The 11,618-nt window shown below is 51.5% G+C and overlaps 1 protein-coding gene across 1 annotated transcript in view; it reads left to right on the top strand.

The window, feature by feature from the left end:
• Positions 1 to 11,604, top strand: part of PHF2 (PHD finger protein 2) — a 44,957-nt gene extending 33,353 nt beyond the window's left edge. Inside the window, exons 18-22 of the mRNA XM_014951528.1 lie at positions 3,525 to 3,802; positions 5,901 to 5,996; positions 6,870 to 6,979; positions 8,172 to 8,433; positions 11,291 to 11,604. Coding sequence (XP_014807014.1) covers positions 3,525 to 3,802; positions 5,901 to 5,996; positions 6,870 to 6,979; positions 8,172 to 8,433; positions 11,291 to 11,379 — 835 coding nt within the window. The 3' untranslated portion in view covers positions 11,380 to 11,604. The remainder of the gene's footprint in view (positions 1 to 3,524; positions 3,803 to 5,900; positions 5,997 to 6,869; positions 6,980 to 8,171; positions 8,434 to 11,290) is intronic.
• The last annotated feature ends 14 nt before the right edge of the window (positions 11,605 to 11,618 follow it).

Below are 11,618 nucleotides of genomic sequence, written 5' to 3'. Positions count from 1 at the left end.
ATTCTTGGCTTTTTAAATGGCCTTAACGTGCTTTTTTTTTAAAAAAAAAAAAAAAAAAAGAAGAAACACAATACGCAAACATGTTGTGTTGCAATATAATGCCAATGTGGTCGTGTCTGACTCACAGCAACAATTGCCATCTTTCTTTACTTTTAAGGCAGATAAAGGGTAAGCCTATGTATGTATTTATATATATACATATAAAAATTATATATATTATATATTTATATATATATAAAAATATATTTTTATATATATATAAAAATACATATGTAGGTATATTCTGGACACTCCAGGTAGTCCATAGGTGTGCATGGAGTCTCCTTTGCTCACACAGTGGTCTGTGGGCATGAGAGCCAGGTCTCAAGTGGGAATGTTGGAGCCCTGTCCAACCAGTGCTGGAACTGCTGAACCCCAGCAGTAACGTAAGGAGCAGGTTGGGGCTTTCTCATCTGCATGGCAAGTGTAGCCCCTCTGCTGTGAGGACAGGCTGAGAGAGTTGGGGGGTTCAGCCTGGAGAAGAAAAGGTGTCGGGGAGACCTTAGAGCCCCTTCCAGTCCCTCAAGGGGCTTCAGGAAAGCTGGGGAGGGACTCTGGATGAGGGAGGGGAGCCGTAGAACAAGGGGGAACGGTTCTACACCAAAAGAGGGGAGATTGAGATGAGATCTCAGGGAGAACTTCTTTGGTGTGAGGGTGGTGAGAGCCTGGCCCAGGTTGGCCAGAGGAGCTGTGGCTGCCCCATCCCTGGAGGGGTTCAAGGCCAGGTTGGAGGGGGCTTGGAGCAACCTGGTCTGGTGGGAGGTGTCCCTGCCCAGGGCATGTGGGGTGGGACTGGATGGTCTTTAAGGTCCCTTCCAACCCAAACCATTCTATGATTCTATGATTCCTGCACTATACATAGCTGAAACTCAACAAATGCTTGCTGGGCAGCAAAGAGTTATTGCAGCAAAATAATCTCTCAAGGGTGTGTCCTTGTCTTTGCAAGAGTAAAAGGAAACAATACAATCCCGAAAAGGGAGGCCATGCAAAACGCTGAGGTGGAGCCCATCGCAAAGGGCACAAAGTGCTACCAGCCAGTTTGTTAAAGTGTCCTTTTCTCTGTTCACCCACACCACCATTTTTTAGCATGAGGAAAGGAGAGCGATGCTGTGGGGTGTGCAGAGTGGCAGCAAGTGTCTCTGCTGTCACCAAGGGCCACCGCGCTGGGTGCTGGAGGGGCCCTTGCCAGCCAGATGCTTCCGAGGGAACTGGGGGGCAGCAGCACTGGCTGCTTTGCTGCTGCTCCCGCTCTCATTTTACATGTTTTTTAAGTCATAATTGGAACTCACAGATAGTTTACTTTCATAAATGCATTTTTGTAAATTGTTGCTGAAGCTACAGAAAGGGGATATGGCCTCACAGAGCTTAAAAATTGCTTCCTGATTCTTCCTGAATATTTTTTTTTGGCTTGGGAAGCTGAAATACCTCTAAGGGAAGTGTAGGCAAGCACATGGCATAATGAGAAACACTTTGCCCTGTGTGCAACTCAGTCTCTGTGAGACATTTCACCCACACGGTCAGGTTGTGGTTTCACTCTCAGAACCACTGGTTTTGATCATATTCCACAATTTATTTGTGGAAGCTTGTGTTGCTTAAGGCAGTTCCTCTCTGATTTGCCCGTTTAGTGGTCAGTGTTTGATGGTCTGTTTGCAGTGTTTTGAGAGTCCAGCATTTGCAAAAACGTTTGGGGGAAAAAAATCGAGAGAAAATATGTTAATTTCTTATAGATGATGCAAAATATGCCTTTGGCAGGGAGAAGGCTAAGGCATCTGGCATGATAATGAGGAATTAAAGTGTCTCATCCCTAAATAAGTTTTTCAATGTTATTCTGTTTGTTGAGTTGCTAACTGCTAACACCAGTCTTACCTCATTTTCAGGATTATTTATAAATGCAATTAGTGCCCAGAAACTCTCATTATGTCTTGTACGTTACTCTATCCGGAGTCCTGTAATGGTTTAAAGGGGATTAAATTAAGATCAAATCAGAGAAAGCTATGTGGTACTGCTAATTTCCTTGGGAAATGCTGTGTGTTAGTGGGTTCTACTGCATAACCGTTAAAAAAATCATTACCACAGCAAGTTTTTTTGGCATTTCACTTATTTGCCCTGACTCCAAAGTTGTGGAAATATTTGATGATGCGTTCCGCCAGGTGCAGAGTTAATGTCTGGTGTTCTCTGATGAGATTATCGTTCTTCTACATTCTTCTATATGGTGGGGAGGGTGCTTTCCCACCTTGTTATGCGTACATGCCAGTCAGAATTTACACATCATTTGACCTCATCTTATTCTGTGGGGATGTATTTCTGTCTGTAGTAGACACACAGTCCCTGTTGAAAACTGGCAATAAACTGCCAAAAACCAAGTTCAATGAAATCAAGGTTTCCACCCATCCTGTAGGTGCACCCATCCAGCCTGTATCTCTCCAGCATCTCCCATAATCAATCCATCCCACATCCACATCAGAAAACCCTCCCAATGCACTGCAGAAATCTCTTGAATCGCTTGTGTCCTACCATGGTGCTCTTCCAGCACATCCCAGAGTGGTGACAGTCCCCAGGGAGAACTGTGACCTGTGATCACAAGCTTCCCTCCGGTTGATCAAATTCGTCCTCTACCTGCTTAGCAGTATCGTAGAATCACAGAATGGTTTGGGTTGGAAGGGACCTTAAAGCCCATCCATTGCCACCCCCTGCCCTGGGCAGGGACACCTTCCACCAGACCAGATTGCTCCAAGCCCCCTCCAACCTGGCCTTGAACCCCTCCAGGGATGGGGCAGCCACAGCTTCTCGGGGCAACCTGGGCCAGGCTCTCACCACCCTCACAGCAAAGAAGTTCTTCCCCAGATCTCATCTAAATCTCCACTCTTCCAGTTTGAAGCCCTTACCTATAGGACAAGGTCCTATTGCCACACGCTCTTGTAAAAAGTCCTTCTTCAGCTTTCTTGTAGGCCCCTTTCAAATACTGGAAAGCTGCTCTAAGGTCTCTCTGGAGCCTTCTCTTCTCCAGGCTGAGCACCCCTAACTCTCTCAGCCTGTCTCTGCAGCAGAGGGCTCCCACCTATGTATGTAGCAGAAGCCCACCTCAACATTCCTCTCCAGTGCTGCCCCATAAGCCCTCAGAGTTGGTGGTAGGTACACTGCATTGTTGGGAAGGCAGTTATGGGCTTTGAAAAGTTACCTGACCCTTGTCCTTGCCCACCAGTGGCAGCAGCTCCCGGGGAGCTGCCCATCACGCGCCTAGCCCCACGGCACACAGCTCCATCACTTCTGGGACAGCAGCCCCAAATCTAATATGCTGTCCATGATACTGCTGTTGGCATAAAAATAACTGATGTCACTGGTGGCACACCCAGCTGCTCAAAGGACGGTAATCGGGAAATCTCTTCTGGGGACACTGTGCAGTGAATGGAGTCAACTGTTAGTGAGGGGTTCGTGTTTTCCTGTTTTCACTGATAACTCCTGTATTTCCCACTGTCTCCCTGCAGCCAGCCGCCCGCCTCGCCCAGCACGCAGGAAGCCATCCAGGGCATGCTCTCCATGGCAAACCTCCAGGCCTCAGAGTCCTGCCTCCAGACGTCATGGGGCACCAATCAGGCGAAGAACAACTCCATCTCCACACAAAACTCTAAAAAAACGGGTGGTGGCAGCAACAAAAATGCCGGCAAACGGTTACTAAAGAAAAGCACAAAGAACAGTATTGACATCGAAGACTACGATGAAGATCAAGACCACTTAGATGCCTGTTTTAAAGATTCCGATTACGGTAAGTACAGAGAACACAGAGTGGGTGTGTGCCTGGGTGTGCATGGACATATTTGTGCATGTTTGTAAATACCCCCACATTCTCATGGTGCGCCTGCTCGCTTTGTGTCACACTGAAATCCTATGGGTATCTGGGAGAGGAGGAGTGCAGATAACGAGAGATCTGGAGGGCAAAATGAAGCAAACACCATGTGATGGGTAGACTCACTGCTGAGCCGGTGGTGATTTGGCCATCCAGGTAGACTGTATTTGAGTCATGTCACAGTCAGAAGATGTTAAGAGGCGTGGAAGCCCACCACAACTGCAGCAGTCAGCCAAGAAACAGGAACCTGTCTCAGAAACGCATCAGGTACTGGTACTTGTGACAGAAATGTCCTGGTCTGCACAACAGCAATAAAATATCTAGCTAAGATGAGTGAGGGGTTGAATTTGTACTTGGAAAAGGGATCCAGTGGTATTTTGAGTGTTGGCAGAGAATGCAAGCAGCTGAAGGAGAGATGGGCACAAACCCAGTTATATCAGTTCTGCCATAATAATCTGCAGGAGCATTTTTGAATATAAGTAGTGAGGAAATGAAAAGTTATCACATGAAGACTGATAGAGACTGGAAAGCCTGAAGTTACAAGGAGGGTGAGAAGTTGGTAGAGGTTTATGCTGCATAACAGGAGAGTCTGTGTGTGTGTTGAAGTCTCCCTGGCAAGTGTGGCCATCAGAAATCATCTGTTGTGGTTGGAGAAGTGGAGTGTGTTTTGTCATGTTATTAACAGAAATGCCAAGGCAGAACATAGACGTGGTGACATGTTGCAGAACAGGCTGCCCAGCCATTGAGGGTGCACTCCAGGTGCTGGGATGCAGCGATACTGCTGGGATGTGCTTGGGGAAAGGGGAACTCCGTGAAGGTGTTGGGCAGGACTGTGGTTCACAGATAGATGCCACTGCTCTGCCAAGGGGTGGATTTGCTCATTATGTGTCCATGCTGCCAGCGAATGGAGAGTCTTTGCTGTGAGCAGCCTTGGTTTCCAGAGACTCTGTTTGTGCCACATCTGAGCAGCAGACTTCTAGTGTCAGTGGTCAAATGCCACAACGATGCCAAAATCACCATGATGTAACAAGTGGCAACTGGCAAGAAAATCAGACTCATGAAAAAAAACATGATAGAGGCTGGGACAGAATTTAGACAGATAAGTTGGCATTTACCCCAGAGGCTTCTGAAGGGTCCTTTGGTGTAATGGTTCACGTTCCTCTACATTGTTGGGGTTGTTCAGTAGAAGAGAAGGCTCTGGGTAGACTTTAAAGCCCCTTCCAGTCCCTGCAAGGGCTCCAGGAAAGGGAGTGGAGCCATAGAACAAGGGGGAATTGTTTTAAACTGAAAGAGTGGAGATTGAGATGAGATCTGGGGAAGAACTTCTTTGCTGTGAGGGTGGTGAGAGCCTGGCCCAGGTTGCCCCGAGAAGCTGTGGCTGCCCCATCCCTGGAGGGGTTCAAGGCCAGGTTGGAGGGGGCTTGGAGCAACCTGGTCTGGTGGGAGGTGTCCCAGCCCCGGGCAGGGCGTGGGACTGAATGGCCTTTAAAGTCTCTTCCAACCCAAACCATTCTATGATTGTATGATTCTATCTTTTGGATATAACTAGGTCAAGGAAAGCAATATTCAAGGTCTGTGTAAACAGCACTGTGTAATTTCTCTCTGTGTAACTGCGGGAGTAACAGAGGCCGGGAAGGTGGGTGCTGAATGGAGCAGTTGGCTTGATGTGTCTCCAGTACCAGTTTAGCTTGGGATATCAAAACCTGTTCCCATCTCTTCTAGCTGTGCTGCCATTCCATAGACAGGAGGAAGACTAATTTTTTCTGAGAAGTTTCACTGTGTATCCTAAAAGTAGCTGGTGACAGTTTCATAGTGGCAGCTCCTCAGTGTAGTGTGTGGATGAGAGCAGGACAAAGTCCACTGAGCATTGCAGCTCAGTAGGGTACCTCTCAGTGGTACCTCTGGGATCCTTGCTGTTCTACCTGTGATGCTGTAGTCACTGCAGCTGTAAGTGGGCCTCTGTGCAGGCTAGAGCTGTTTCCTACACTGAAACTATTGTCTTTGTTTCCTACTGTAGTTTACCCTTCTCTGGAATCAGATGAAGATAACCCAGTATTCAAATCCCGATCAAAGAAAAGGAAAAGTTCGGATGATGCCCCTTACAGTCCAACAGGTAAGTCCATATGGTCTGTGCTGTCCAGACTCAGGCTAAGTCATGCAGGTGCCTTAAAAAACAACCACTTTTCAATGAGTGTGGAAATTGTAAGACCACAACTAGCAATTTCTTTATCGTGTGAAGGATAAATCCTTTCCAACGCAGTGGGAGGTGGTATCATGTGCCGGGACTCATGCTGAGCAGTGTTAGCCTTCCTCCATCAAGCAGATGGCAGGAAAAAGTCATTCCTGGATGGGTTGTGGGTTTATTTTTCTTCACACTCTTGGTGATGGAACAATTGGTGGCCGCCTTAGCACTGGTATAACAGTGAAACCCCAGACAGCTAAGTAGCCACAGCTTTTAGGTGTTGACAGTGTAAAGAGAAATAAGAGAGTGTGGGAATTGTCTCCTTCACGTTCAGCCAAAGCTGGTGGTCTGGGAGGGTGTTTTTGTTGCAGCTCACCAGAGGCAGTGACAGGCCAGGGCGTCCTCAGACCCCTTTGATGTGTCCCACTAACAGGGGAGTCACCATGGCTTGTGTGTGTGACAAGCAGCCCATGTCTCATCAACTTCATCATGCAGTGGCACTGCATGTCACCCCCAGCTGATGGGATGGTGAACATTGTCCATTTTGAAGTGATGCTGGTGTCACTCATCTCTGTAGTATGGGCAGAAACCTCCCTTGACTTTGCCTTCAGGTGGCTGCAGCTGCCAGTGAAGTTGCTCATCTCTGTTACATCTTTATTGGCACCTTCTCCCCAAGCCACTGTGGCTGGAGGACTTGTCCTGGGGAAGGAAGGGCAGAGGCTCAGGAGGGGAAAGCCTCGCTGTCCAGTATGTGGTTATGGTGCTCACACAGGCACGTTCTCAATGTCTCACCTTTCCTTGTAGCACGAGTCGGCCCCTCGGTGCCTCGACAAGACAGACCGGTGCGAGAGGGCACGAGAGTCGCCTCCATTGAAACCGGACTCGCCGCCGCTGCCGCCAAGTTGTCACAGCAGGTGAGGTCGCTTGAGAAGTTACCGTCAGGAATGAAAGCCCTTTTCCCCCAGCAGCAGAGTCATGCCCAAAGAGCAGTGCAGCGCCAGTCCTCCTCAGTCTTTGTTTGTGCCAGTGACACAAGGCTCCGCAGTCTCAGGGGAAATAAATGGGATGACAGTCCGTTGGTGTCGCAGCGTGTCTGACAGCGTCGCGGCACAGCGCAGGCAATGCATCGGAAGCGTAGAGTGCGAGTGGGCGAGCGTAGCCGCCGGGCTAGGACAGAAGGAGGCTGCCCAAACGGAGTGTGCGTGAACCATATTGGTGTGTATTGGAGAGTCTGACTGGTGTGATTGGCTCGTCTGTGGAAATCGGCTGCTGGGAACCATAGGGATTTGCTTCCAAAGGTTTGGTGAATTGTTGGGTCAGTTCAGCAAAGACACTGAGGCACTTTGGGTGTTGATAAGTGTCCAGTCTCTGGAGAGATCAGATAGATGGTAAGTGCCTAACACACATAGGCCCACAAATGTGACACCGTGAGGCACGAAGGTGACAAGGGCTGCTGGAGCAAGGTTGGCGAGACACCTTGGCAAGTTGCTGGAGGTGCGGGTTTTGGTGGCACTGGGCGTCTGTGATGCATACAGTTGAGTAGAGGAGCTCTAAGGACGGTAGCAGGGTTTCATTGAAAAGCAGACGGAAGGCAGGCAAGGGCACCAGGATGGTGACAGACCACCATTCTCATGGTGTGTAAAGTGCAGTTACAGCCCAAGGGACACCATGTGTGTCCTAGCAGGAGGCAGAGTCTGTGAATCAGTGGGATGTTTAATATCCTCCATGCTATTGTGGAAGTATATGAAGATACCTGAAGATAGGAGGTGCCAGTTTTTGTGGAGCATCGAAAGGTTTGTTCACGCCAAACCCTGCTGGTGTCCCATGGCAGGGTCAGTTTGGTCCTGGCTGGCTGCCCCTCGCCGCAGTGAGCGCAGAGTTAACAGACCAGGAGGCTCTGCACAAAGCGCAGACGTAGATGCAAGAAAGGCAAAGGTGTGCAGAGAGCTGTGAGCGAGATGGTGTCGGAAAAGACCCTGGGCAGTTTGCACATGGCAAACTCCATGGGTTTTCCTTGTATCAGGACCCTAAGCAACACCGCTGGCCCTTGCCGTAGCTAAAGGTCTTCTGGGGATTAATCTGAGCTTCATGTTTGTCATTTTAAAGGAGGAACAAAAAGGCAAGAAGAAAAAAAATACCAAAAAGAAGCTGTCAACCAACAACGCGAACAAAGTGGCTCAGGAGGGCAGCTCGCCAGAGCCGAAGCTGGAGTCACATGCCAGCAGCCTCACAGATCACGAGTACACCGCGGGGGCCAGCACCTTTGGGGTCGCCCAGCCTAACAGGGGATCGCAGCCGATGGCACCCGGTGTCTTCCTCACACAGAGGAGACCCTCATCATCCTCGCAGAACAATGCCTCCGCCAAAGGTACCAGGAAACGCCTGGGGTTATGGTGCAGGAATGGGGAAGGGTGAATTGGTCGTGTAATCCATGCCTTTTGCAGGGCCCTCACATGTTGTGTCTGTCACGGGTATGTGGAGGTGCTTTGGCAGGTCAGGTCTGGTTGGAGATGGGGCCTTAGCTGTCCTGGCACTGTGGGCCCAAATAGGCTGCTGGGCTGTTTGTTGCAGGGTGTGAGGCATCCCATGTAGGAAGTACTCCTGAGGAACATCTCCAGTGGTCAGCCAGCCAGTCTGGTGAAGACTTGTCCAGGGGAAGATGCGTCCATATTCTGCCCAGGGTAGCTCAGGCACTGCTGTGGTTGGGTGGTGGTTGTACACCAATGCTGACATGATGTGCGTTGAGGACATCCTACCTGGTGGGTGTAGAGCAGCAAACCCGCAAACTTGTCTTGAGAGTTGCCACAAGGGAGCAGAGGAATGTCAAACACAGCCACACAACCAAAGCCAAGAGAGAGGAAGAGGTCGCTTGTTGTCCGCTGTAGGGAAAGCTGAGACCATCCTGAAGTTCTGGACTAGGATCTCCTATTCTCTGCTTGAATGTTGCTCAGAAAGCATGGCAGAGGCAGGGTGTGGGACAGGCACCGTGAAGATAAAGCGTCAATCCCAGTGGGAGAGGCTCTGATGTGAGGCAATGTGGCAGATGTCTCCTTCATTCCCCTATGTTTGAGCAGAGCAAATTAGAGGTAGTGCATGGTGTCCTGCAGTAAAACATCAGAGCAGCTTGGGTGGGCCATGCAGGAGGACATGTGTAGCCCATGGTGGGTGCTGGGGTCCTTCCAGGAGCTGGTAACACCTGTGGCTGGCTGCAGAACTGGAGAGGAATGAACATATTTGCCTGGAATTGTGTCTTTGTGGTGAAATGGTGGCATTAGTGAAACAGGTCCAAGCCGGTGCAAGATGTGATGGGAAGAAGAGCGCTGAATGGAGCTGGAGCCTGGTCTGGCTGGTGAGCTGGGCGGCCCAGTCAGGGCATCGTGAAGGGAGCCTGACCAGGCATGTGGATCACACCTTGTGCGTGGTGTAGCTCAGCCCTCAAAGGAGGGAAGGAGCCATGTGCCAAGGAAGCTAGTGGCTGACCTTGTAGGCAGCAGAGCACTTTCAGGGCCTCCTGTGCAAGGTCTTGGGACAGCTGGGGGTACCAAAGGGACTTCAGGGCATCTCTCTGCATGGAGCACTGGAGAGTCCTGAACCCAGGGACTACCAGATCATGCATCACTGGGCATGAAGGGACTGTGGAAGGAGATGGTGGGATGAAGCAGAATTAGGGACCTCAGAGACGGTCTCAGTCTTACGGAGTGAGGCGAAAGGATGAGAAATGAGGAAACTTCCCATGGAAAGGGTCACCCACACTGTCGTGGTCTTTAAGACACAGAGTGCAGATGGGAAGAGCGGAGAGGAGCTGAGCCTCTGCAGGTACCGCACAAGAGTGCACCAACAGCAGTATGATGGGAAGAGAAAAGCCTGCATGGTTTGTGTTGTGCCCAGCAGTGCCAGGTGCCTTGGTGACCAGGCGAGATTCTGGCCATAAGGTGGTAGCCACACCAGTCCCAGGACCAGTACGCAGGGAACACAGACCTCACTGAACTGCACAGCTCATGAGCAAGGGCCTGGGCTCGTGATGGTGGTGTCCTCTCATTGGGTCAGGGAAGGTTGTCCACTCTAGGTGTGTTGTATTGCCTTGGTGCTGGCCTGAATCTGTAGGAAGTGTGTGTCTGTGTATGTGTACGAAGTGTGTGTGTGTGTAGGAAGTGTGTGTGTGAAGTGTGTGTGTGTTTCTTTTCGGTGTCTGGACTCAGGTGGTCTCTTTGGGGAGCTGGGGGGAGAGAGGGCAAGAAGAAATGTAGAGCTGCAGTGGTAGGTGGGTTGGTCTCAGTGTGGTGGGCAAGGGACCAGGCGTCCTCGGGGCAGTGCTTGGCCCAGGACTCATGGTGGGTTGTGAGTTCAGCGTCCCTGTGCCGCAGGTTGTCCTTTGGGGCTGGCACAGAAGTGCCCAGACGTCCCTGGGGAGCCTGGGGGAGCCTGGTGACAGCCTGACTGATGCAAGGAGCCCGTGAGGCGCTGAGGAGTGGGACGGGGCTGGCCTGGCTGGGTTCTGGCTGTCACTCTGGCCAGGCACAGAGCAGCAGGGCTGGCACTGTGGAGGCAGGAGAAGGGATGAGATGAGGGGTCCAGAGCGGAGAAGGGATGAGATGAGGGGTCCCCAGCGGAGAAGGGATGAGATGAGGGGTCCTTAGCGGAGAAGGGTTGAGATGAGGGGTCCCCAGCGGAGAAGGGATGAGATGAGGGGTTCCCAGCAGAGAAGGGTTGAGATGAGGGATCCCCAGCGGAGAAGGGATGAGATGAGGGGTCCTTAGCGGAGAAGGGTTGAGATGAGGGGTCCCCAGCGGAGAAGGGATGAGATGAGGGGTTCCCAGCAGAGAAGGGTTGAGATGAGGGATCCCCAGCGGAGAAGGGATGAGATGAGGGGTCCTTAGCGGAGAAGGGATGAGATGATGGGTCCCCAGCGGAGAAGGGATGAGATGAGGGGTACCCAGTGGAGAAGGGATGAGATGAGCCTCCACCCCGAGCAGGGTGCGCTCAGAGGGACATGTCCCTGGGTGTGGGTGAGGGACGTGCCCCAGCTACAGTGGTGCCGGGTCCCTGTGGAGCCCTGCCTGGTGTTTTGGGGGGAGCCCCGCGCTGGAGGGGTGCCAGGCAGGGGGAGGGCTGTCTGCAGGGTGGCCTGGGGGGTCCCGGGGAAGGAGGCGGCTGGTGGGGTCATGGCGGGGGGTGCCTGTGGGGCGGGAGCGGGCCCTGACCCCGCTGTCCCGCTCTCCTTGCAGGAAAGCGCACGAAGAAGGGGATGGCCACGGCCAAGCAGCGGCTCGGCAAGATCCTGAAGATCCACCGGAACGGGAAGCTGCTGCTCTAGCGGCCGGGCCGGCGGGAGCCCGGGGACGCTGCCGCTGGACTCTTGGTCACCACCACCACAATAATCCCGTTAACTTTCAGCGGTCGGAGTGTACAGAATCCTGCTATAAATATTTTTTAATATAGATGTCCTTTCTCAGAGTGCTGAGAGTGACTAGCCGCAAAAAGTTAAAACTAATCCCGGCCGCGGAGGAGCGCGCTGTTCCTCCGGCCCGGCCCGGCCCGGCCCTCGGGCGGAGC

This window comes from Calidris pugnax, unplaced genomic scaffold (genome assembly GCF_001431845.1).
Source record: "Calidris pugnax isolate Ruff unplaced genomic scaffold, ASM143184v1 scaffold203, whole genome shotgun sequence".
NCBI classification, from domain to species: domain Eukaryota; kingdom Metazoa; phylum Chordata; class Aves; order Charadriiformes; family Scolopacidae; genus Calidris; species Calidris pugnax.
This window is presented reverse-complemented; position numbering and strand designations above follow the sequence as displayed.